Source organism: Haliotis asinina, chromosome 9 (genome assembly GCF_037392515.1).
Source record: "Haliotis asinina isolate JCU_RB_2024 chromosome 9, JCU_Hal_asi_v2, whole genome shotgun sequence".
Classification (NCBI taxonomy): Eukaryota; Metazoa; Mollusca; class Gastropoda; order Lepetellida; family Haliotidae; genus Haliotis; species Haliotis asinina.
The window spans coordinates 59,950,530-59,977,639 of record NC_090288.1 but is presented as its reverse complement, the minus strand read 5'-3'; the positions used below and the strand labels follow the sequence as shown (position 1 = coordinate 59,977,639).

Sequence of the window (27,110 nt, the reverse complement as noted above, 5' to 3'; positions counted from 1 at the left end):
AATCAGTCACATCCCAAAAATATGATCTGTCATATTCCCACAGTCCTGCTTCACTATTCTATGGCTATCTGCAATAGGACATCTGAAGGAGACCAACCAGTCATATCCCCAAAACATGATCTGTCATATTCTCCCAGTCCTGCTTCACTATTCTATAGCTGCCAGCAAAAGAATGTCTGAGCACACACCCACCTGTGACATCCTCAGATACTTCATCTGTCTCCATGGTAAGACTTTACACAAGGTCTACCAATGAGTTCGACACTCAGCATGTAGCTATCTCAGGCCCCCAAGTAATGGAAGGAATTACAGCAAATTTGAAGGAACTGCATCTCAAATGTAAACAAATGCAGCCCACTCGCGAAACAATTGCAGCAATATCAGTAGTTTAAACGTAATAACATAAACACAATGCCCTGGATGCTTCAGACGTAAACAACCTCCACTGGCATGACTTATGACGCTCTTTTGCAGTGACGATGTTTCCTAAAAAAATAATTTATAGCTCCGACAACACCTCATACCTAAACGCACTCAACACGGCTGGTCAATGGTGGATAATTATGAAAATGAAAACAGTAGAAACTACAAAACAAAACTCAACGAGACAGGTGCTCCTTCCAGTGACGCCATGTTTTGATGTGCCAGTTTCAGGACGCTACCGACAAATCACAGAACTGAGCCGAGAAATCTCTGAAGATGGCGATCCTGTTTCACGTATTACCAACACTGTTTCCGATTGGGGCGTTGTGTTTATGTTATTACTGTTAAACTACCGATATCGCTGCAATTGTTTGGCGAGTGGGCTGCGTTTGTCTACATTTGAGATGCAATTCCTTCAAATTTGCCGAAATTCCTTCAGTTACTTAGGAGGGGCCTGCATCTTACTGTGAATAAAATTTAGTTCTGTGTCCCTACCTGTGTGCACAGTTCATGGCTACATAGGATAATATTTACAAATGAGATTATTCACCTTCTACAAAGCAGCAGGAATTGTATACTCTCCAATGAGAAGTATGGACAACATAACAATGTGCTTTGAGCATGGACCAAATGTGTGGGAGTTGGGGCGATGTAAGTGCACATGATTTTTATAACCTGGGTATATTCTCTTTAACATGTTTAAGAAAAGAAACCTGAAATGCTGTTTGGAGCTTACTGAGTGCAAGTACTGATTCAAATATGACACAAATATGACACTGCTTAGCTAAATGTACACAGGACATCAAGCGCTGGATGACTACAAATATGCTTAAACTCAATGACACTAAAACAGAAGCAGTTCTCGTTGGTACAAAGCAACAACTCAACAAAGTCAAAACCGATTTCCTTAAAGTTGCAGATTGAGACATCAAGTTCTATGATGTTGTTAAGAACTTGGGTGTTTACATTGACTCTTCTTTGATTCTGGATTCTCATGTTAATCATTTGAGCAGGATCTGCTACTTTCACCTGAAATCCATTGGTAACATCTGGCAATACCTAACAACTGCTGCAACTGAAGCCCTTGTTCGAGCTCTTGTTACATCAAGGCTTGATTACTGCAATAGCATCCTTTCAGGCCTCAGTTCTACACTCCTCGAGAAACTTCAAAAGATACAAAACACTTCTACCCGCATCATCAGCAAGACTTCTAAACGTTCCGGTATAACACCTGTGCTGAAAGATTTGCATTGGCTACCACTTAAGGCCAGAATTGACTTCAAGATCCTCTGTTTGACAAACAAGTGCCTCCATGGATTGGCTCCCTCCTACCTGTCTGTGAACTGCTACATCCGTATGTCCTCGCACGCAACTTGCGCTCAAACACTCAAGATCTACTGGTCATCCCACCCTACAAACAAACTGAAATCCTTTGGCTACCGGTCATTCCCGTACTCTGCAGCTGTGCTTTGGAACTCTCTCCCTTGGGCCATTAAAAGCTCGAACACAATTGACATTTTTAAGTCCAGACTTATAACTCACTTTTTCACAGCATACTACTAATTATTTCAGTTGTAAATATTCCATTGTATATATTTTGTAGCGCTTTGAGCATGCCTTAGGGTGTGGAACAGGCACATTATAAGTATGCATTTATTATTATTATCATTATTATTATCATTGCTCACTTACAGTAAAATCATCACTTTACAAATTTCCAAACAATGTCATCCAGAAAGTGTTTGGTAAAACCACAGAGGGCTATCAAAGCCACTTGGTCAGAGTATAATATGGAGTATACGGCGAGACCACCATGAGCATTGATAACAGATCAATAGAAGAAAGGAGATGCTGAATGTGGCTTTGAGGAATGTTTTGACACTTGCTGAGGTGCTGATTGCATTTTTTGTAGTATCTGAGGTGGTGGCGGATTACACTGACACAAGCCTCGATCAAGAGTATCCCATAGATGCTCAATAGGAGACAAATTGGGTAACAGAGATGGCCAAAGTAACACCTGAACATTCTTTTGCTGGAGGAAGTCCTCCAAAACACTTGCAATGTGATGTTGAGCATTATCATGCTCCAATTTTGGATCAACTGTTTGTGTTGATGAAGGGAACAGCATGATGTTGAACTGGTTGTCGGGCAAAACGTGTAGCCTAGCCAATTGTGTATTGTCTTGGTCAAAGATTCGCTACAGCCCAGGGATTTGGATTGTTATGGATGATGAGGCCGTGGTGTTTGAACAAAGATGTCTCAATGGATGTAGCAATCCTGAGCAGAGGTTGTAACTCTAAGCTGACCTGACTTGGGTCGGTCATTAACACTCCCAATATTATTGTATTGAGTCCATAGATTTGAGATGGTCTGTCTGGACATGCTGAAGTGCCTTGCCATCTCATGCTGAGATGCCCATCCTTGTAAATGGCCGATGATGTTGTGTCGTTGAGCTTCTGTCAGTGTTTTCATTCTTTTGTCGTCTATAGTGACACATGCATTTCATGCTGGGTGTAAACTTTTGTTTTTGCTCAATGTTTCTCTTTTTTTCCCTCACATGTTGGGATTCTGCATCGATTAATTTGTGTCAAATATTTTCCGAAAACTGAAATTGTTCCTACATCAAGTTTCTTCTTTCAAAAAATTTATATGGAGCAATAGAATTTGGGTGTTTCTTCAATTAGAACCTTTGATAAAATTACATTTTGGGAACACAAAAACAATTGAATTCAGTGTTAACCACCTACAGTGGTACAATGGTTAAGTTACTTCATTCTTCATTTTGAACACTGAAATCTCCCAAAGCCAGTATTCACACTACACATGCACATTACAGCACATTTAGAAAACTGAAGCACCCATAAAATGCAGATCACCTCAACAATGTCAGTGTATTTGAAGCTCCTGGAAAATACTTTGAAAACCGCACCTTGAAGGCATCTATGAGCAGAAGTCGTGATGGTTTTGTACTTATACAACATTTACAATATAAACCCACTCACATAAAGTCTCCCTGATACAAGCATTTAATATGGTTATTACCTAGTACACCTATGCACAGTGTCTGTGTCAACTCCTGATATCTTATTACAGCAATCAATGTCATGACCAGTGGACTCAAGGAAAATAATGTACCTCAAATTGTGGTTTTGATTACAGAAATATGTCTAGGATTAATAAGAGCCCTTGTTGGTTGGGTGATAATCATCATTTTGTTCTATACTGGACCAAAAATTTTGAAATCATTAATAGTGATATATATCTATATATTTATTGACATACTGATAAGATATCAAATCATAATAAAAACAATATTCATTTGTTTTGCCCAGTATATATTGTTTCTTCTTTTTCAGAGTTCTTATTTTCATATATTCAGAGATATCTCAACACAGAATGTTACCATGTTATCAAATACATCAACATTAAAAGCATCAAAGCTTTTTCCTCCACACTATTCCTGTTAACAGTGAAAGACAGGCCTTCTCAAATATCATTTAAGGATCAGGTAGAGATAAATTCCTGGTGTAAAACCACTACCTTGACAATCAGTGTCTCTTGAGGTGTCTCCATCATTCTGTGTGTCAATCATGTAAGGGTTAACCTACTTATTATGAGGTAATGTAACCTGAGAAGACTGCCCTAAATTTCAGATAATCAATTATTTATCACAACACAATTTCTAACCATGACAACTGATAATACAGTTACATTTAGTCAAAATCATCTTTATAATAGGCCATAAACATATAAAAACAAAGGTTACCTTCTGTGATCAGCAAACAGTGTCTAGTTGTGTTCATCGCAACAGTCAATTCAATCAAAAAAGACTGTGACACCTGAATTTACAGAAGTCAAGATAAACACTACAGCCTTGTTCCCAGTTATGTTTGGTACATCGGAATGATACTGTCCCCAAGGTCACGTCCACACACTTGATATATACACTCCCTCAGCTGGATGGTTGGATATAGCAGTGAACAGTGGTGTTATCACGAGAACTGACCTGTCCCCCTATCCAATGCACTAGTTAAAGGTAGAATGAGGACAGACGCCATCAGTGAACTGACAGTGACGTCCACACTGAATCACCTCCAGCATGTCACACACAGCATTTATACACATCATTCAAGGTAACATGCAACACATTTATTGTCCATATATCAGTAACACATGCTGCTAGCAAGTTTCTTTATCAGTCTGAATATTTAACAGCTAATATGAGTGCTTGGTGATAACTCATGAGTATGGTATGAATGGTATGAAGGGTCCAAGTGATGCCACAGGGATCCACGGATCAGGGGTCCTTTCACAAAACAACATTTACTAAGGTTAACCCTAACTCCAATTCTTTAACATTACAATAAGATTACCTTACAGTGTTCTGACCCTCTGACAAATCTGGCAGCTTCTCCAGTGGTCAGATAGAAATCACCAACCCGCCAGCCCCAGTGTCTGACTGAATATTTCACAATGTCTCCGTGTGAAGTTGTTATTTGTGGCATGTGAAACTTGTTTGCTGTTTATAAATCTCATGTTTGTTATCAGTGTTATTATTTGTTAATAATTTCAATGCCAGTTATAAGAAATGTTAAATCTGAAATGTTTGTTTTACTTTATTCTATGGGTCCTGTGGGTCAGACAGATATAAGAAACTTACAGGACCTAATGTCCTGTTAGTCTGAAATACCATCGTGAACACTGACCTTAGTGACTGTAGATCAGCTGAGTGCTTTGTGATAAGAGGCCCTGAGCCTTTATTCTCGAAATGTTTGCAGCCCTATGATTTGTTAACTTTGATCATAGCCAATGTGTTAAGAGTGGGCATAAAAAGTTTGTAGGGATAGGAGAATTTTGAGAATAGCTCAAACGGACATTATTCGTATGAGGCCCTGGTCAGAGGACATTATCAAGATAACGTCTGGGTGAGAGGAACATTATTTAGATAATTGCCCTGGGAAAGTGACATTGTATCAGACTTGAGGGATATTATGAAAAAAGTGTCCCCCAAAAACAATAGAATGATGTTACTCGAGGTTTATAAGAATATCTACAAACAAATACAAATATTTATTCTTGTATACTTCATGTTTTTAATATCAAGAATCAAAGTAACAAATGACTGTCATGCAACTGCTAAAACTGACACAACGCGAAAAAAGCAAGACATTGCAAAAACTGCAGTTTATACCAACTGACAGCACCATGTGCGTTTAGGAAAAATAGTACCAGCCTACTGCATGGTTTGATATTTTATTTAGTGAATCTCAATTAGATGAACAACAACAAAAAAGCCACACTTGTAAATATATTCGTAGATATTCAATTCCAGCGACCATGACTGATGAACTGAATTTATGACAGAATAGCTTCCATTCACTGAATGCACGAGTGATTCATAATAGAACTGATAAGGCAATTTTGATACAAAAACACAGGTTGTAAGAACGCAAACACCACTAGCATAATTAATCAAAACTTGTTCATATGCTTATTTTGATTACAATATTTCAAACCTCCAGCTTCCATGTCATCCATTTCTAATCAGCGTCCATGATTTAAATTGTCTGTTGCTTCACTTCATTTATTCTCATACTGGCTTATTTTGGGGGAATCTGTACTGCACAAGTCTAATTCCTCATTTGAAAGAATAGCCCATCAGCTCCAGTCTGACAAATGCTTCTTATGTGACAGAAGTAAGGTGCAAAAGCCATCTCAAATAGATTTGTTTATTTGTAGTTCTAACTCAGCATTGTTCAAGCTTTATTGCAGTGGTTGGTAAATAATCAAGTCCATATTAAACTACGCAATTGGGATAAGATAAGATGAGATAAAACTTTATTATCCCGGAAGAAATTCTTCTTGTACTTAAAACAGTCTCATAATGAATATATGCTGAATTAACAAAAAATAAGCACAATAATTACAAACACAAATGAATGCTGATGATAATTAATACAGAAGTATACAGGATAAATTACTTGTTGCATGCATGATGACTATTCCAAAACTGATGAATTAATAATACGTAAACTAGATGGTATGAAGGCCTGTCGAGCTATGTATATGATATGATGACATGTCAACCAAATCGCCAGCCTGACCACCTGAGCAAAGTGGCCATCTGCTACAAGCATAGGTTACTGAAGATCAATTCTAACCCAGGTCTTCATGCAATACACAGATGGATGGACAGACAGATTGTATATAACAGGTGCCAGAATTTGAACACTGATTTAGTAAACTGGAATTACTAAATTAGACCATTCGCACTCATATTTCCAGAAGGTGCAAACAAATAATCTCTTTATTATCAACAATTTACAATCATCTGATATACAAAAACAAGAATACTGACTAGCGACCAGTTATCACTGCGTACCAGTTATCGCCAACACCTAGCTGTAGCGCTTGAGCAGACAGCTTTACTTTAACTTCCTTAGTATTTCACACATTGACACATAAAAAAACCCCGATGGGTTACTAGAGTTAGAATCACTATGAGTATTTAACGCTGTAGACATAACAAATATGAATCCCTCGGAAGACGAGACCCAAACACGTTGTGGTATGTCACGTGACCATTAGTGTGTTGACATGAAATTTCATAAACGATGAGAATTGAATGAAAATAATCCTGGCTGTGTTGTGAATCTATGACTTGACAATTCAGTCCACAAAAAGTGCAGATTTTTATTTGTCTGAACATACCCATAATACCAACAGTCAATCACTTAACTTTGAATTGACCCAAATTTCCATGTCCGTTTTATGGACGCAACAGATACCATGCCGACGATACTGACAAAATATAACTGTCAATTTTCACCTTTATCTTTATGTTTTTCACTAAGAAAACAAAGATTGCAAAAATTGCAAACAACTATTCAAAGTGTCAAGTTGATAAGTTCAAACCCGCGATGACATCTCCAAAATCCCATCAGCTTATATCACCATCCGTCAACATTCACAATGAGAGTGAGTTTTGTTCTTTCAAACTTCTATTTTTTTAAAACAAATTCCAATTGTGAAATTTCTTCAATATATCAAAGTTTGAAACAATAGTTTTATTACCATGTTTATGTCAAATTAGCTGAATAATATAAAAACTTCAGAAATGGAGTTAATTGGTCTTGTTAGTTGTAGGGAAAGGACAATCTACACTACTGCACTTCCTGCTGACCGTGTTTCGGAGAAACATGATTGGCTTCTATAAACAAGCAGAAAACATCGGTGAATAGCTGATCTATCATCAAGATAAATTCTATTTCATGTTGTGGAGAAATAATGGAGCAAATCGTTAAAAAACACTTAAAAACTTCAGATTACTGGTCGCTAGCCAGTACAGTTTTAATGCTTAAGTTGAAATCCAGTGAGAAAATGAAGTACAATATGTCTTCTTATCATTAGTAAATAGCAAATATACCAATACTTGGTTCAATGTCTCTTTGATGTCAGGATGTCTGACTGTCTGTGGAACCAGGAAAGTGAAATGCTCAGAATGTTGCTGCACAGAGAAATCCACATTTGCTTCAGTCCAGGTCATCTACTGTCTGTTCCTAACAGATGCCAAACATATCAGTTATATTTGATTCCACACTTTAGACCACCGAATATCTTTACAATAATTTGGATCTGTACAGCCTTTCCCTGAAAGAGTGTGACTTGGCACTTTCACAGGAAGCTCTGTCCATGCAGACAATAAGAAGCATTCAGTGACCAAACTTTGTCATCTCAAACTGAGATTTTACTCATCTTTCTTTTATTCAGGAGTATGTAGGCCATCGGCCCATAATACACAGCATTGTTTGAGTTACTTTGCAGCCAACAAACGGCTTTTATGCAGTTCATTTGCCTGAAAGACATTCATTGCAAGATTTCGTAGTCCCACTGAGTTGTCTACAGACATCAATGCATTGAATTTAAACAGAGTAGGAGGGTTATAATAATATTGAGGAATATAAAGAGCGCGCAGATGATTGTAAGCTGGACAAATTAAGAGAAAGTGGTATTCATTTTCAATATGGTTACCTGAGCACATATCACAATATCTGAGATATCTAGGTATATTATGATATCTACCATTTTCAATGGCTAACTGGTGAGAACTGCAACGAAAGCGAGCAGGAGCAAAACGGAATTTCTTCACCTGTATAGACTGTAAATAAAGTTCTTGTCTAAATACTTGTTTATATACTGAATAAGAATAACTTGATGACAGAGATTCATACCAACCCTGGATGTACATATTCTGCGCCCTCATCACAAATTCTGATAAAAATGCATCAATATTATTAACGCATTGTCTTTCCCACACATACCCAAACCCCATCTTATATAACAACATTCTAAGTTTTGCAGCCCAGTTAGTTTTACCACTGGATACATCCAATAACATTAAATTATAGCATTTTCTGGGAAAACGTGATGACGGCATTTTCAGCTACTTGTGCCAAAATTTAATACAGTGCTTATACACAAAGATATATACAGGAAATCTTCCACATTCCCAACTAGCAACCTGGTTTGAGGTGGTATTTGTAACACCTAATACTTTTTTACAAGCCAAAGTATGGACAGTCTCGATGGGAGAACTGAGATCACAGTCTAGACCCCATACCTCAGCACCATAAAGCAGAATAGGCATAACTTTAGAATCCAAGATTTTAAAAAAGAAGTGACTATTCAAAGATTGCAATTTGGAAATAGATCTGAGTATAATAAACAAAGCCTTTTTAGCTTGTAAAGCTGAGTTATCAAAATGTTTATACCAAGCTAATGTTTGCGAAAATTGAATACCCAAATACTTGTAAGAAGTTACACAATCAATGCAGATATCTCCAAGAAACCATTTTTCTTTTTTTGAAAGATTGCCCCGCGTCTAAATACTAAGATTTTTTATTTATCTAAATTTATAGTAAGGTCATAATCAATACAATGCTGATTTTAAACATTTATACGCTTTTGTAGACCATATATTGTGTCAGAGAAGAGAACAACATCATCAGCAAAGAGTAGGAGAAATAACTGTGTCAACTCGGGGTGCATTTGGATGCCTGGATAACACACGGATTCAATATTTTCTACCAACTCGTTAATGAATATGGAAAAAAGAAATGGGCTTAACACACAACCTTGAGGTACACCAATGTTACACTGAAACCTTTCTGTAAACATATTATTTGCTTTGACACAAGATTTGACGCTATAATAAATGGACTTAATAGACCTCGCCATTTTTAAGGAGACAGACCCTTTTTATTCAAAATCAACCACAACTTTGACCTATTAATCAAAACAAAAGCCTTGGAAAAGTAAAAAAAAAACATACAATTTTTGTTTTTCTGTTTTTGTTTTTTATATATTATATAAAATAAAAACATTGTCAACAGTGGAGTACCCAGCTCTAAATCCAGCTTGCGACTCAGAAATGTTACCAAAAGCATCAGATCAAAATTGCAGCCTTTCCTTAATGATTGAAATGTATAACTTACTAAAAACACTGAGAACAGTGATACCTCTATAATTGGAGACATCATTTACGTCACCCTTCTTATGTATGGGAACGATTATACCGACAGACCAGTTTTCAGGAAAAGTACCTTTATCAAATAGAATGTTAAAGAGAGTAGTTATTATAGGGACCACCACATCATGCGAGTGCTTGAAGAACTCTGCAATTATCTTATCATCACCAGCCGATTTCGAATTTTTATGGGCATCAATTGCTTTTAACACTTCATCAACTGAAATAGGGGAATTCAGAATAAATGTAGCATTATCATCACAAATCTCAGATGCATAAAAAAGTTCATCTATATTATTAGAATTGAAAGCCATGAAAATACCAGCAAAATAATCATACCATTCCTGGAGTGGAATATTAGGGCTAATACGGGCCGGATTAGAAAACCTTTACAAAACATTCCAAAATGTCTTGCTGTTATTGAGGCTATCATTCAGAGCCTGTACGACTTTATCGTGGTAGGAGCGTTGCTTATTTCTCGTGACAGACGTAAACTTATTTTTCATATTTAAATAATCTCTAAGGGACTCATCATCTCAACATCTTCTGAAGACACGTAAAAGCCTTTCCCTCTCTGCGCGATAATAGCAACATTCAGAGTCATACCATGGTTTAGAAGTGGTAAAACCAGAAGAAACTTTACGTTCCATACATACATATATGAGCTCTAAACAATCAGTCATCTTTTTAACAATTTTTTCTGACAATAAATATTCATGAAAGAGTTCAGCTTTGCTATCATCCCAGACGTAACGATACTGATTAGCACGTGCTGTGCCTGCTTCTTCATTATGCATGTTTTCTACATGGATAACACGTGGTTGAAATTGACAAGATAACGGTAGGTGATCACACTCTGCATGAGAGGGAATGCCGAGTTGTTTACAGTTTTGGAGTACAAACGGTGAGGCAATAACATAGTCAATGACACTCCTTCCAGAATGACTTATAAATGTAAAATCGCCAAGTTCATCCTGTCCACAACGGCCACTCATAATGAACAGGTTTAAAGCAGCACACCATCTTAGAAGTTTCTTGCCTGATTCATTAACAATTTTGTCACATGATGTACGTGTTGTATTTATTATGTCAGACTCTATACTAAAGTGTTCATCTCCAATGATTTCAGTGATACTATCTTCAACACTATCAGGTTCTTCGCCAGTTCTTGGATTAAAGTCACCACCTATGATAACATATGGATCTTCTAAATCACACGATAGGGCGAGCAAAGTTTCAAAATAAAATAACAATCCGCAAGAGAATGGTTTATGGTTATACCATGAAGAACCTGGTGGATTAACATACACAGTTGACAAAAGGACATCTTTATCAAAGCCAAACATGGACTTATCTAGTAGTAAAAAAACAGCATTATCAATGCTTTTATCAAATTTCACATATTTGATTAAGTTAGATCTTATTAGAAGCACAACACCACCAGAAGGTCTGCCTGTAATGGAAGTTTTCACAGCGTCAACACAATAACACTTATAATCATGAAATATTGATGAGTAATCAAATCCTACAGTCCAGGTTTCAGAAAGACCAATGATATTATGTTTGAGAAATACTAGAAAATTATTATCACCACTTTTATTCTGAAATCCTGCTATATTCCAAAAAAGACAGTTTACATCTGGGCGTAGTGTCATGGGTCGGCCCCACCCCTATGTCCGCGTGGAGTTGCTGTCACGATGGTGCGAAGGGGTGAATCCCCCCCCTGGAAGGCGTGTCCTCCTCCTCATGAGTAGACTCGTTGTTCCTTTTATCCTGTGTAACCCCAGCCGGGCGACGGTCGACCACGATCAATTTGCCATTCTTATAATAACCATGTTTATTCTGCTGTTTGAGATCAGGGATAGTTTTTCTTTGATAGTGAGTGAAATTACAAGAAATTCCATATCCTTCCATTTTCATTTTGTCACGACATTTCAGAGCAATTATTTTTCCACTTGTGACTTTAAACTTCACCAGGAGTGGTCTAGGGCATTTCTAAGCTTCTAGGCTTCTAAGATGCTGTCCTGGTTAAAACTGTAATCCGTGTAAACTGTGTTCCATTCGTTCTAGATTATTTTGAATGCCACAAATATCTTGTTGAAGTTTCTCACAATGATTGTCATTATATTCTACTGACGATAGACGGTCATTCATGGCATCCAGCTCAGCACGTAAGCTGTTCTGTTGAGATTTTATACATTCTATGTCATCCTGAATTCCACTCACCGATGCGTTCAGCTTCCTGGTGTCCGTTTTGACGTCATGTATGTCCCGCGAGAGCTCGCTCTTCATGGAACGAATCTCCCGTAAAAGTTCATCCTTTATAATTGATAATTCGCTGATGGTGACAAAGTTTGGTGTTTGGTGGGTGGTCCGGGGTTAGTTTCGACATCTCCAGCTAGTAATAGAGCGTTCACACAGACAATGTTTCTAGATAGAATTGATATACTGCACAAGATGAAGAGAGTTGAGAAGAACCGATAGCCTACATACATTCCGGGTGTCCAACTTGAGAATGGGTTGTACCCAGCAACATGGCTGACCTGCCTCGTACCTCGTGGTTGACGAAAAACTCCAATTTTCATCCTCTATTGCGCCACGAATACACGCATAACGCTCTAAAATACTGCACTCACAGTTCCTGTATCTATTTGAACCGCTGGTGTTAAAACGGCACTTAGATAAAAGGGAATTTGCCCTAACAGGAATAAGACTCAAAATCGAGAGTCGAGACCTCGTTGGAAGCACGTCTTGCCAGCTGCAAGGGCAGACAACTCAGACATCTCATAATGTTACTCATGTTACTAAAGGGCGATCGATAATACCAGTTAACTGCTATATTAATTCGAACTTCACAATATGACACATTGTGGTACATAGACTTTTAGCCAGCCAGTTCACCTGATACAATCATTTTTGTGATGTAGACACAGCTACTAAAGGCACTTGTATTTCCTGTACATAAACCTATTGTTGATAGAAAACAACAAAAATCCTGACAAAGGACAAGGTATGATAAGGGTGGTTTTTGGCCAACTAACAGAATTGGCTGAAAACATGTTATTTGTTTAGAGACAAGTCAGCTTTGCATAAAAATGCTATATTTTATATGTTCTGAGGTGTAATTTTACTGCAGAGGGGCCCAAAATGGGTTTTATCAGTTCCCATGAAAAATAACAAGAAATTTGAAATATCAGTCTGCCATAATGGCTTATTTACAACTGTTGTTTTATTTACATACAAATTACAGCAGTTTTACGACAGGTAGTCATGCTGAAAAACATGTCAATGTCAATCATAATATTTTAACCCCAAGGGGCCCAATTAGGGTTGCAAAACAGTTACTTGCCAATTGTGTCCCCAAAACTCAGTCATTATTCACAGCATTCTTTGCAAATGTAATCCATGGGTCCATTGTACAACATGTAAGCATGATAACAATCATGTTGTACTAAGAATCACAGGGGCCTGTTTTGGGTAAAGCTTCATTTTGGGCACAGCTTTATTCTAACTAGTGAGTGTTGCAAGTCAGCATTTACAGCCAGTTTTAGCAAATATACAGTTAACATCTCAATCATCATATGTTATTACAATAGCAAACCATGTTGCACTAAAAATTACAGGTCTTGACCTCAATGGGGCCCATTTCGGGTGAAATGTCATTGTCAGCGCAGGTTCATATTAACACCATGCAGTCATGTTAAAGTCACAGAGTAATTATTCACAACTTATCCACTTTTAAAGATATAAAACATCCTTTTCATATAGTTAAGTGCAGTCATTTTGTAAATGAAATCTAACATGTCATTGGAAGCATCAAGCTACATAAGTTCTTGGAAAATGCATATGTTTTTACATGGCAATCCCGTTGAATGACAGTGTTATTTTGACAGTGACAGGTAACTCAAAGTTGTTTGATACACAGATGATAGAAAAACTTGATCAAATTCTTACATAATAACAAAGATTCTCACCTTTACAGTGCTGCTTGATCATATTTTGAAAATCTTCAGACATCTTCTTACTTTTCTAGCAGAGACCAACAACCAAACACCAATGTTTACCTCTCATAAATCAGCCTTGTGAGTGCCTTATGATATTGAAAATTTTAATAGTGATGTTTGATATGTGTATTTTAGAGCACAAAACCATTCAAAATATAATGTATCATGGCACAGATGTGTAAATGTGATGGATTGTTTTTAAAGATGTTAGTTTATGTCCATGTTTATTTTTTTAGATGTTGTATGGGGCAATTTCATAAACCGAAAAAATGTACTTTTTTAAAGATTTTGATGTGAGCAAAAGCGTGACCCAACACAATTTTTTAGGTGTGCATTCTAAGTTACTCTCTTCATATGTGGTGAAAAAATTGGGATGGGTCACGCTTTTGCTCACACTTTTCTATCACTCTGAAAATCAGAAAATGTAGGTTTCTAGAAGATATTGTAAAATATGTTAACTTTGAGGTCTTCAAAGAAGAAAACTAACAACACTAAAAACATAAAAATGCAATTGGAGGTAACTTCAACAATTATTTTAGCTCCTTTTATGCTAAAATTATCGTGTTGTAAAATTTTGATAATCATGACATGTTGTGGGCCAATAAGGGCCTCTATCATACCTTGTCCTTTATTTGTTTGCTTTCACATCTAGTGGCAAGAAAGTCGAATTGTTTGTGGTTTTTTTGGTCATATTTGTAACGGATCCCTTTTACCTAAAATGATAAACTATCTGACAAAGTGCATTAAAAGGCACTTAACCTGGCATCCTTTGAAGGCCTTGTGCCCTGACATGGCCTCTAACCTCCAAAGCTTTCCTCTGTGATACCACTGGGAGAGGAAGAAGATGATTTTAGTGGACGTGTTCTACATGAGCACCTACCCATCTTGAAGTCATTTCACAACAAAAATAAACTCTAAAATTTGCAAAAGTCTACATTTGAGAATTTGCATTGAAATCCTTTTCCTTTGTTATTTTTGTAGAATGATATTTAACCTGCCTCATATTGTTTCACCATGCAAGTGTATTAAGACAGATGAAGAGAGAAAATAGTGTGGTTTATCACGCTAAATAATATTCAGTATGTCATGAATGTTCCGACCTCAGTGTCAGTACACTGCAATGTAAAAACTAACTCACTCACTCTGATTAGTGACACTTGGAAGGACAAGTCTGAGCCAGTCAGCTCTAGTTTTTGGACAATGTTTTATAACAAACCACAATTAAAAACTGGTAATACCTTCAGTGCTAATACAACAAACATCAAGAAGTTCAACATTGAGTTATCTCCTGACAACACTGACAGTTTGTCCTCCAGACTTACTCATATTGATATTAACTTGTTGACCGCATGACAGCATGGGAAGTGTCATTTCCTGGTGCTCACTAAATAATCAGGCCTAACTCTGAGACAATTCCTCCAATATGGGCACTTTTGTAATTAACATTCTGTAATGAAAGTATCATCATGGGAGTAGCAGGATGCAAGAAGTGTTAATAAACAGCACCTTCCACATTTTGTTGAGTGAGTGAGTGAGTTTGGTTCTATGTCACTTTCAGCACAATTCCAGCAATGTCATGTCAGGGGACACCGGCAATTGTACCCATATGTGGAATCTAACCCAGACCTTCAGCATGATGAGCACTTAGAGGCACTGATCCAGACAGGGTGTAGTCAGTACAGACAGCAAATCTTCATACATAAACACTGCCTATAGACAAGTCAGGTATCCAAGATAAATGCAACAAATCAATCATTGTGGTGTTATCAGTTAATCCTTTGGTCAATATTAGTTTATTAAACTTAGGTGGTAATTCCTGACTTGCTGCACTTCCATGCACATATTACATAATATGTAATACAATTGACACAAAAGACCTTAATTTATAATGCAGACATGGGAAAAGCCAAATGGGAATCTTTGTTACATAATCTGAGTGGTGTTAACAGTAATTGTAGCTGTTACAAATTCATTACCTGACAATCAGTGAATGATGACAAATAACATGTAGGCATATACCACCAAGCATCTGGGTTACAGTAAGGGAGAAGTAATCACTGTATTGCATGCAATGTTAATTGCCTGAACAAAACTAATGGATGGCTAAGTCTTGAGTATACAAACTGAACTTCATCACTGCATAAGAAATACTTTGTGATATATATAAATAATTGCTGTAATTATTCATAAGTATTTGTAATTTTTCAAATTTTTCTAGGGTTGTTTGGTATCTGGATTAAAAAAAAACGAAATAAGTAATAAACACATTTGTACATATCAATGCTTGCATCCATGCAAGTGGTTTCACATCACTTAAAACAAAAACTATGTCTACACATCTAAGATCAGTCACTGAAATCTCAGCACAAGAAACCAAAAGGATTTCAGCTGTAGTGAGATAGCTGTAGTGAGTCAAAGCATTGTTAGGAACATGTGTTGTCAGAACCTGGTTTTAAATCCAAACTTTGGTAAATGTTTCAAGCCAAATCCTGTTGCCCCTTGTGATAATATTCCTGGAATATTGATCAAAGTGGTATAAAACGATACTCACAACCTAACCTTATTCCTAAGCGCACACTGCACTCCAATTTAGTATGAAATCTAAAAAATAAAATCTTCTTTATTGTACACATCAGTAACATGTGCATTCCTTACATGTAAGAACAGACCTCCTTCATTCATGCAGCAATATTCAAATATTGTATCACTGTTCTATTCTTATGCATATCCCTTTCAGAACCTTAGCTCTATTCATCTTTCACCAGACATCTATATCTATCCCTCTCTGACCATGGCACTATCTTTCACCAGACGTTGACATCTATCCCTCTCTGACCATCAGGCACCATCTTTCACCAGACATCTGTATCTATCCCTCTCTGACCATGGCGCTATCTTTCACCAGACATCTATATCTATCCCTCTCTGACCATGGCACTATCTTTCACCAGACGTTGACATCTATCCCTCTCTGACCATCAGGCACCATCTTTCACCAGACATCTGTATCTATCCCTGTCTGACCATGGCGCTATCTTTCACCAGACATCTATATCTATCCCTCTCTGACGATGGCACTATCTTTCACCAGACGTTGACATCTATCCCTCTCTGACCATGGCACTACCTTTCACCAGACATCTGTATCTATCCCTCTCTGACCATGGCACCATTTTTCACCAGACATCTACATCTATCCCTCTCTGACCTTAGCACCATCTTTCACAAGACAACTACATCTATCCCTCTCTGACCATGGCACTATCTTTCACCAGACATCTATATCTATCCCTCTCTGACCATGGCACTATCTTTCACCAGACATCTACATCTATCCCTCTCTGACCATGGCACCATCTTTCACCAGACATCTACATCTATCCATCTCTGACCATGGCACCATCTTTCACCAGACATCTATATCTATCCCTCTCTGACCATGGCACCATCTTTCACCTGACATCTACATCTATCCATCTCTGACCATGGCACTATCTTTCACCAGACATCTACATCTATCCCTCTCTGACCATGGCACTATCTTTCACCAGACATCTAGATCTATCCCTCTCTGACCATAGCACCATCTTTCACCAGACATCTACATCTATCCCTCTCTGACCATGGCACTATCTTTCACCAGACATCTACATCTATCCCTCTCTGACCATAGCACCATCTTTCACCAGACATCTACATCTATCCCTCTCTGACCATGGCACTATCTTTCACCAGACATCTACATCTATCCCTCTCTGACCATAGCACCATCTTTCACCAGACATCTACATCTATCCCTCTCTGACCATGGCACTATCTTTCACCAGACATCTAGATCTATCCCTCTCTGACCATAGCACCATCTTTCACCAGACATCTACATCTATCCCTGTCTGACCATGGCACTATCTTTCACCAGACATCTACATCTATCCCTCTCTGACCATAGCACCATCTTTCACCAGACATCTACATCTATCCCTCTCTGACCATGGCACTATCTTTCACCAGACATCTACATCTATCCCTCTCTGACCATGGCACTATCTTGCATCGTACATGAACATCTTTCCCTCTCTGACCACAACAGTATCTTCTAACAGTCTCTTAAAATCTAACTTGTTATTTTTAAAGTATATCCAAATTGCTTCCATGGAAATCATGAAAAATATAAATGCCCAAAACCTGACAGTAGCAAAAAGCATCACTTCAAGGTCTGTTTGATATATCTGAAACAAAGCCCACACCTCCATTTTGAAACACACTCCAAATGGGTTCCATGGAAAATGGAAAAGTAAAAATGCCAAAAATCTGTGAAAAAAAGGGTATCACTTTGAGATCTGTTTCATGTATCTGCCAAATTTTGTTGAAAGATACTGAACAGCTTTCGAAATGATCCCCCAAACCCTCGATTAAAGTGCTGTTACACTCAAATATACACATTTTCTCAAACATATCTGGGTGGAAATCATCTGATTTGAAAAGCACTATAGTTATGATTCAGACATGTTATACAGTATGTTTTTAATATTATGACTTACAGATCAATTCTGCTGTACTGAGGAAAAGATGGCTGATCAATTACACTGATACCGATAGAATTATTTATTGACCAATTCCTATTACTAAATAGCAATTAGCTACTTAAAAATAGCTCTTGATAAACAGCAATTTGCAAATATCAATTTACTGACACTTGCAAATTTACTAAAAGATTGAATATAATCACTAACTGATCAGTTATGCTGTACTGATGAATTTAATCACTGACTTTAACACTTACACTGTACACATGCAGATTCAACAAATTTAGGACATTGATAGATGGCCCTACTTTGATATATACACCTGGAAATTAATCAAGCAACACCCCAATTTTTTCTATTGGAGCAACTTTGAAGTGTTCTGACAATCAAAATATGCCGGGTTGATATAGTTTGACACTTTTTTATTCAACAGACGATCTCTGACAAACAACTTAAAGGGAAAAAGTATCAAGACTTTGCTTTATTGCAACGAAATCCAAATTCTTAAAACTGTCTTAAATTCATGAAAAAATGGACACAATTTACTATTCATCCACAGACGTTGTTGTCAGGTGTATTAACACAAATGTCACATGGAAAGAAAGAACAGTCATCTGAGAGTCTGCACACCGACTTTCATCAATATCTAGTGTGTCCTCCCTGCGCACGCACCACCGATTCCAGACGCCTCCTCATTCCTTGGATGAGTCTCCGGATCTGATTCTGGGGGATCCTGTTCCACTCCTCATGCAGGGCAGCCGTCAATTCGTTGAGATTATGGACTGGTGGGTCTCTCTGCCTCACACGACGGCCAATAAAGTCCCACAAATGTTCAATGGGGTTGAGGTCAGGGCTCATGGCAGGCCATGGAATTCTGTCAATTGCATTTTGCCGCAAAAAATCATTTACAGCATGCGCCCTGTGAGGTCTAGCATTGTCGTCCATAAATATGGGTCTCGTTGCCAGAGGATGGTTCTCAAGATGAGGTACCACAGCCCTGTCAAGAACCTCCTGTTGGTAACGAACACCGTTAAGGTTGCCACGGATGGTAATGATATCCAACTTGCAGTTCATGGAAATGCACCCCCATACCATAACGGAACCTCCCCCAAAGGCCACAGTCTCCTGGATGTTCCGTGGAGCCATTGCTGTGTTCCTCTGCCTCCAGACCCGAGTACGACCGTCCACCATGTGCAGCAAGAACCGGCTCTCATCTGAGAAATGGACCTTCCTCCAAGAGGCAATGTTCCAGTGCAAACGGTCATTACACCAGGCCAGTCGGGCTGCCTTATGGGCTGGAGACAGTCTGGGTCGCTTGATTGGCCTCCTTGCCCGGTATCCTGCAGCTTTCAGACGATTCCGAACAGTCCTGTTCGAGATGGGTCTCCCTGGAAGCCACTCCTGTCTCAACCGAGAGCTCGAGTCGAAGGACCTGCGCCGTACAAGTCTCAGTAAAGCTCTGTCCTCCCGGACTGTGGTCTTCCTGGGTCTTCCTGGTCTAGGCAGGTCTTTAACTTCATTAGTGACCCGGTATTTTTTCAAAAGTTTTGAAATTATGGAATGATGTCGTCCGATTTGAGTCCCGATTTGTCTTAGAGACATACCAGCATTCCTCATGCCGATTATTTGCCAACGAGTGGCCTCTGATAATTTCCTACGTGCCATGACATTGAAATGAATGAAAAACCGAATGCAATCGACAACCTGCGCTTGTAAACACCCCAGGGAAAAAGTGCATTTTTCGAAAGTTGAGGTTAAAGCAATGCACGTGCGCTGTGCAAGCTTCACGTGCGTCATATCAACCCATGAAAAGCTCATGCTGTATGTCAATACATCAAAATTGAATAATCAATCATCAAAATTACTTCGTTAAACTTTGTTAAGTTTTTATGTGTCTTTGAATTTGGTGTTGCTTAATTAATTTCCATATGTATATATTCATGACAACAAATATGTGAAACATGTTGCATTTAAAGCTCAATGAATTATTCTTTACAAAATATGAAAAGGCAACAGTTTACAAATTCCCAAAGCCTGTGAAGACATATTGCACAGTTTTCACAATATTCTTCGAAAGGAGCACTACTGTCATTGTCATCTCACTCAAAGCTGTCGCCCTAGCTGGAACTTGAAAATGCATTTGTCTGAACTCCCAACACAAGTCCAATCTATGTACTGTGAAGTTTGCTAAAGGAATACTGTTCAATGTTAGGATCTGCTCCTGAATTGAGTACATCATTCCTTTCCAGACAAAGTTATTGCGATGAAAACTTAAAAAAATATATTCTGAAAAAATCCCCAACAATGAAAAGTCACTTGGATTTAAGAAAATACCACATTGGCTGTAGTGTTTGAAATCTTCCATGGAAATGAGGTCTTACCCTTTTCCAGTATAAGTAAACACTGTTCAACAATAGTGTTAATTGGATACCTGGAACATGAATGTATAAGTCTGCAACCAGATACCGTATGTGCCATGTTTAGTGAAAAATCATAACATGATTTGCTTTTGCAATGTTACCTTACATGCATGGACAGTCTCTTTCAATACCCCTACAAAACACAGAGACTGCATACACAATACTTTTTTTCACTGATAATTATTCTGTGCAGAAGCAGAGGTTAGTTATAACCACTGCTGGTTAAATCAAAAATCCCTAATACATATACTTTATTTCCTATTTAACTGAGAATCTAAAAAATTAATTTTTTGTTAAAACAACCATATGTAGAGAAAATGTATAATTATTGATGCATCCCTCATTCCATATGCTGCTTGATGACATTGTGAACAGCTGTTGATGATGTTAACTTATTTATAACTACAGGTATCTTTTACACAACAAGAAATACTTTCATGACATGCACAGTGCCAGTGAATATTGAAGCAATGTCTAACCTTGTGAGGGTCACAGACAAGTAGTCTCCAAATGTCCAGTTTCTGCATAGGTCAGAGTAACTGAGTGTGAGTGACTGAGTAAGTGAGTGAGTGGGGGTATTTCACCAAATCCAGTTTTCTGATAATACAAATAATTCATCGATGCAGAGATTTAAAATATTTCCTGATTCTTTACACTTATATATGGAGAATAAGAATTTCTACACTCACTAACCAATAGCTGTCAAAGATTTAATCTTGTCAATTTACAAAAAATAACCTGAGGAAGTGAAAAAGACATATAATAACCATGAAATATAAATTTGTTCAACATTCCTTCCGAAATTCTGATCCAAGCATAAGGTATCACATCATAACCTATAAATTTAGCATCTTAATGAGTAACCTATTTGCTGTTGGTATCCTCAGGGTCCTATCTAATATCAAGTCATAATATCATAATCAGTTACATTTGTATTGCTATGAGCCATATTTGTGCATTCATGTACGTGTGACCAAAAACACAGACAAAAATTAACTTAACAGAATATTTTCAACTGCTATCTACATATTATATTCATGAATTTTTACCATGCTCCTCTAATTACCTTGTCCACTGATGAAACTTGGCATTGTGAGAACCAGTGCTGATGAGACTGTTTACAAACAACTAGTGGTCCCGATCAACAGTGAAAGGTTTGATGGGTGCACTAGTGGTTATCACCACTGTGCTGCAGTGAAGTGCTGACACTGTCACCGTGTGTTCTGTCTGCGCACACGCACAATCAAGAAGCACTGTAACACACAGGAGGCACAAGTGTGCCACTGTAGTCAACATCCATACAGATCTACACACTGACAGTTGTCATTGCTGTGGCTCACTGCCTCACCTTGTTGTAATACCACCTGGCCTCACTATAATGCAGGGTCCACTGATGGACAGACAGTAGGCTAATCTCAGCATGCTAAGGAACACAGTTCCATGTATGTAAACAATCTGATTCCTGCATGATCATAACAGTGTTTCACAGGATGTAGAAAACATGTGTAATTCACTCCCAAAAATATGTCCATGACTCCTTCTCATGACACCAGGGAGTCATAACTTTACATGTCATAACCATTACACTTACTCCTTCAAACAAATACAAACAATCTTTTTAACTGAATTTGGAAACACCACAAGACAACAAATGGAATTTTTCACCTACTTATGCTATTTCATTTCAGGAAAGTCCTTTTCAGGTTTGTTTACAAACAAAATGATTTAACGGCATCAGATCTATTTTAAGATGCTGAATATGGTAAGAAAGTGTGTGACTTTGTACAAGACATGCAGGGGAATCACATACTTTGTAAATAAATTATAGGGGTATCAGTCACATTGTACACGTTTCTCCATAAGAATCATTGTTACTTCTTCTCCTCTAGCCATAAATAATAAACAGTCTCTTAAGGGACAATAACACTTTTTCTCTGCGATGTGGAATGTCAACAAGAAGGTAAGATATAAAATTATGTGACCCTTTTAACTGAATAATAAATTCCTATCAGAACACATATGCAATTCATCTTTTACATTTAACCCTTGATATCTGCATGCATGTATGCAAGTCTACATTTTTATTTTCCCACACAAATAAGTCAACAGAACTTAATGAGTCGAGCCTGACTTATACCACAACAATGCTGCTGTTTCAGCTCGATTCCCTCCTGGTCTCTGACAGTAGATGATGTATTCATTCTAAGTCTTGCTGTTCAGTTGGCTGATCAAACACCTTCTAACTGACAGATTCCATGTTGATCATATTTTTAATGCAAACAATTATACTTTGCATGGGCAGTCTTCAACATTTTTACCAAAACCAGTTCCCAAGGCTATATTGAAAACCACTATCACGAGTAGAGGTTGATACATTGATTAACAAGGTATGATCCCCATCTAGTCCTAGTAACCTTGGTCTCAGTGTCATTCGTTACACTCCTACACTACTTGACGGGACCTTATACTTGGGTTTGTTGGGACTCAGTGTAATGATTAACATTGAGACTGAGTTTACTTAGATTGGATTCCTATTGGTTTAAGGCATAATTTCAGCTGCATTTTAGTCAGAAGCATATGACTGTAAATAATTCCAAAATTTCAAGTAAAACTTTATGCTATAATATTATGAGTCATATTTGGAATAACAGTTTCATTTTTAAGTACAAACTCTGGTATTTTATTAGGTTGAGTCACATCCAGGATCCACAATTTTAGAGTCAGATACCAACACACGACTGCGATCAAACCCACTTAGCCATGTTAGGAAAGAAGGGGAAAACAAATTGACAAATTTAAAATGATTTACATTAATAGAGGACACTAAATGACCTTCCGTGTAATACCATTTTTATTAAACGAGTTAATGATTTGGTATCAAACGAGCAAAAGCGAGTTTGATACTAAATCTTTAGCGAGTTTAATGAAAATGGTATTTCACAGAAGCAAGTTGAGTATTCTGTTTATTACTCGCCAACATAAACTGACAGAAACTGCGGCGAAATTGCCTATAGCGTGAGGACACTCAGCTTTCAAGTCAAGCAAGGTCTAGTAAAATTGCGACATCAACATTTGCATTGTGACGTCACAACTTTGAACCATTTTGACGTCATATGTCAAGCGATATTACACTAGTGTAATACTGAAGTGAAAATATTACACTGCAGTATCTTCAACGGGCGAGTAATAAAAAAAAACATACACAGACAGCAGACATATAAAGAAGGTTCAGAAAAAAGTGTGGCCTCACGTTATGTAACATTTAAGGTCAAATAAATGAGCATTCCATGGTAACAATCAGACAAGATAACTCACATGGAAGACCATCACTGAATTTTTTCATGTCTAGTCCATATGTGGCCAAAATAAAAATTACTGAAACTGCATGCGTTATCTGTAAAAGGATCAGTTCCTAAAAATATACATGACATCTCAAATATTGTCAGTCAGTTTCTGATGATAAGTTGCGCTCTGATTGTCTATCATGCTGTGATTGGTTGTCATGCTCTTATTGTCTTCATGCTCTGATGGTCCATCACGCTCTGATTGTCCATCATGCTCTGATTGGTTGTCCTGCTCTGATTGTCCATCATGCTCTGATTGGTTGTCCTGCTCTGATTGTCCATCATGCTCTGATTGGTTGTCCTGCTCTGATTGTCCATCATGCTCTGATTGGTTGTCCTGCTCTGATTGTCCATCATGCTCTGATTGGTTGTCCTGCTCTGATTGTCCATCATGCTCTGATTGGTTGTCCTGCTCTGATTGTCCATCATGCCTTGATACTCCATCATGTTCTGATTGTCTGTTGAGCTCTGACTGTCTGATTCTGCATCATGATCTGATTTGTTGTCAGTCTCTGACTGTCTTGTGTTGTAATGTTGTAAACACAAGCAAATATGGGCATGTAATCGTCCATGATAATACAGGCAATAATAAAGAATATATTAACATTGATTTAGAAGTTGGTGGGCATTTTCCATGAGGCAAATACAGCAACTAAAATCATAAACAGTCATTTCTCTCATAATTTGCTTTTCTGAAAGATTATCTTCTTAAGAATCATCAATAAGAAATAGAGGATACTAAACGACCTTCCGTGTAACACCATTTTTATTAAACGAGTTAATGATTTGGTATCAGACGAGCAAAAGTGAGTTTGATACTAAATCTTTAACGAGTTTAATGAAAATGGTATTTCACGGAAGCGAGTTCAGTATTCTGTTTATTACTCGCCAACATAAATTGACAGAAACTGCGGCGAAATTGCCTACGGTGTGAGGACTCTCAGCGTTCAAGTCAAACAAGGTCTAGTAAAATCGCGACATCAACATTAGCATTGTGACGTCACAACTTTGAACCATTTTGACGCCATACGTTATTACACTAGTGTAATATTGAAGTGAAAATATTACACTGCAGTATCCTCAACGGGCGAGTAATAAAAGGGAATCTTCAGTTATCCCTGGCAGTGAGAAGAGCTACTGAAACCATCAAACTAATGCAGTTCCATGCCAGCAGTAGAAACAAAGGTTTACTGGGTGCCACTAATGATCCTGTATATGGAATGTTTTCATTAGTCAATGATTATGATGTACAAAAGGGTTGCAATATATCTGATCAGCAAGTTGTCTTTCATATGGAAATGTCACTTGCTGTCTGAATTTTACTTATCTGTGTCAAACTGGACACATGTTAATTTTGAACCTTGATTAAAATTATGCCATGCATGATTATAGTAAGAGTAAATTATGACAATCATTTTCAGTTTTGTAGACCTTAAATAAAGAAAGGTCTATAGGATACAAAAAAACAATTTTGAATGTTTCACTTAAAACAATGACTTCAAACTGTTTTGCTCATCCTGAACAATATTTCCATGGACCTCTCTGCAATGTATTACATTGTAGTTAAGTTTATCTGTAAGTTCATGTAGTTATCTTTGAGAATGGGATTTAAGTTCTAAATAGTGTGATATACATCAGCCAAGAGCAGTGACTGATTACTATACAATTCAGACTTGTCTAGATTTCACAGCCTATTCAATAGAGTCTGATATGCTCATTGAACCATGCAACCCACATGCTGTTTAAAGACTGGCAGAGGGTTATATAATATATGTTGGCAGTGTTATATTGAGGTCTTCCACCAGTTTGGAAGCAAGCACACAGCAATCACATGATCACAGCGGTCACCTCCAGGCTCTTTACACTGCAGGAAGGGTGGGGTGGTGTTCAGAGCACCTGGCACCTTGCCTGAGCAGTCTATTGTTTCTCACATGCATTCTGTGACTTTACACACAGAAACAATCACACCCACTATTATACTGGTGAAGTTGGTGAATTGTATTAATTGTCAACCCATGCCTTTGCATTAGAACTAGGTACTGCTTTGAATAAAAGTACTAGACAAAAATACTAGAATTTGTTCTTTACCAAGAAAGTCCCAAATGTAACATCATGTTAGGTCTAAGCAGAGACCACATATCTCTGGTCTAAGCTTACAAGCTTACTAAAGTGGACATGTACCCAGTGACACATGGAATTACAGGAGTTGTAAGCCTGTCATAATACCTGTCATTTGTATTGTACATGACAGTTCCACTCTAGAGGAAATGAATTATACTGCTTCAGGCAAATCACATACAGGACTTCCTAGTACACATCTAAAGGTAATCAAACACATTTTTACAAGAACAAATGAATGAACAAACGAATGAATCAATGGAAATTTACATTTGGGTAGCCTTTTTTCATTTCATAGTGTTTAGAAGTATTTCAATACTGCATCTGTTAAAAGCAGTAGGAATATGGTATAACATCAAAGCACTCGGACCACTGTCCTCGTACTTTACTATAATAGTTCAGGGCAAGACTATACTTTTTTACAAAACACATCGGGGTACAGCAAACTTTATTTCCTAATTATTAATGAAAAATAAGCAAAACAGGAACTATCAATTGCTGTTTCATGGTGCATAGTCTGTACCCTATGAATCAGACAAGCCAGTGATTGACATCATGAGCATCAATCAATGCAAATGGGGCATGACACTCATGGACCAAGTCATTGAGCTTGCCTAACCTATCACAAGAATGAAATCGTCACCCACTTCTTCAAGATGAGTAAAGCAATATCTACACTAGTCACATAAACCTGAATTAATAAATTCTTAATCCCAGTAAGGGAATTCATATCATGACATATTGAAACT

At 37.6% G+C, this 27,110-nt stretch overlaps 1 protein-coding gene across 6 annotated transcripts in view; it reads right to left on the bottom strand.

Moving 5' to 3' along the window:
- The window catches only part of LOC137295703 (6-phosphofructo-2-kinase/fructose-2,6-bisphosphatase-like), a 106,862-nt gene that overhangs the window by 59,625 nt on the left and 20,127 nt on the right, over positions 1 to 27,110 (bottom strand). Inside the window, exon 1 of one of the 6 annotated variants that reach the window (XM_067827206.1) lies at positions 21,966 to 22,258. The exons of 3 other annotated variants lie outside the window; for them this stretch is intronic. In XM_067827206.1, coding sequence (XP_067683307.1) covers positions 21,966 to 21,990 — 25 coding nt within the window. In that variant the 5' untranslated portion in view covers positions 21,991 to 22,258. Of the gene's footprint in view, positions 1 to 4,189; positions 4,553 to 21,965; positions 22,259 to 27,110 lie in introns of those variants that run through there. 2 more of the 6 variants (XM_067827205.1, XM_067827203.1) reach the window with 2 other exon arrangements.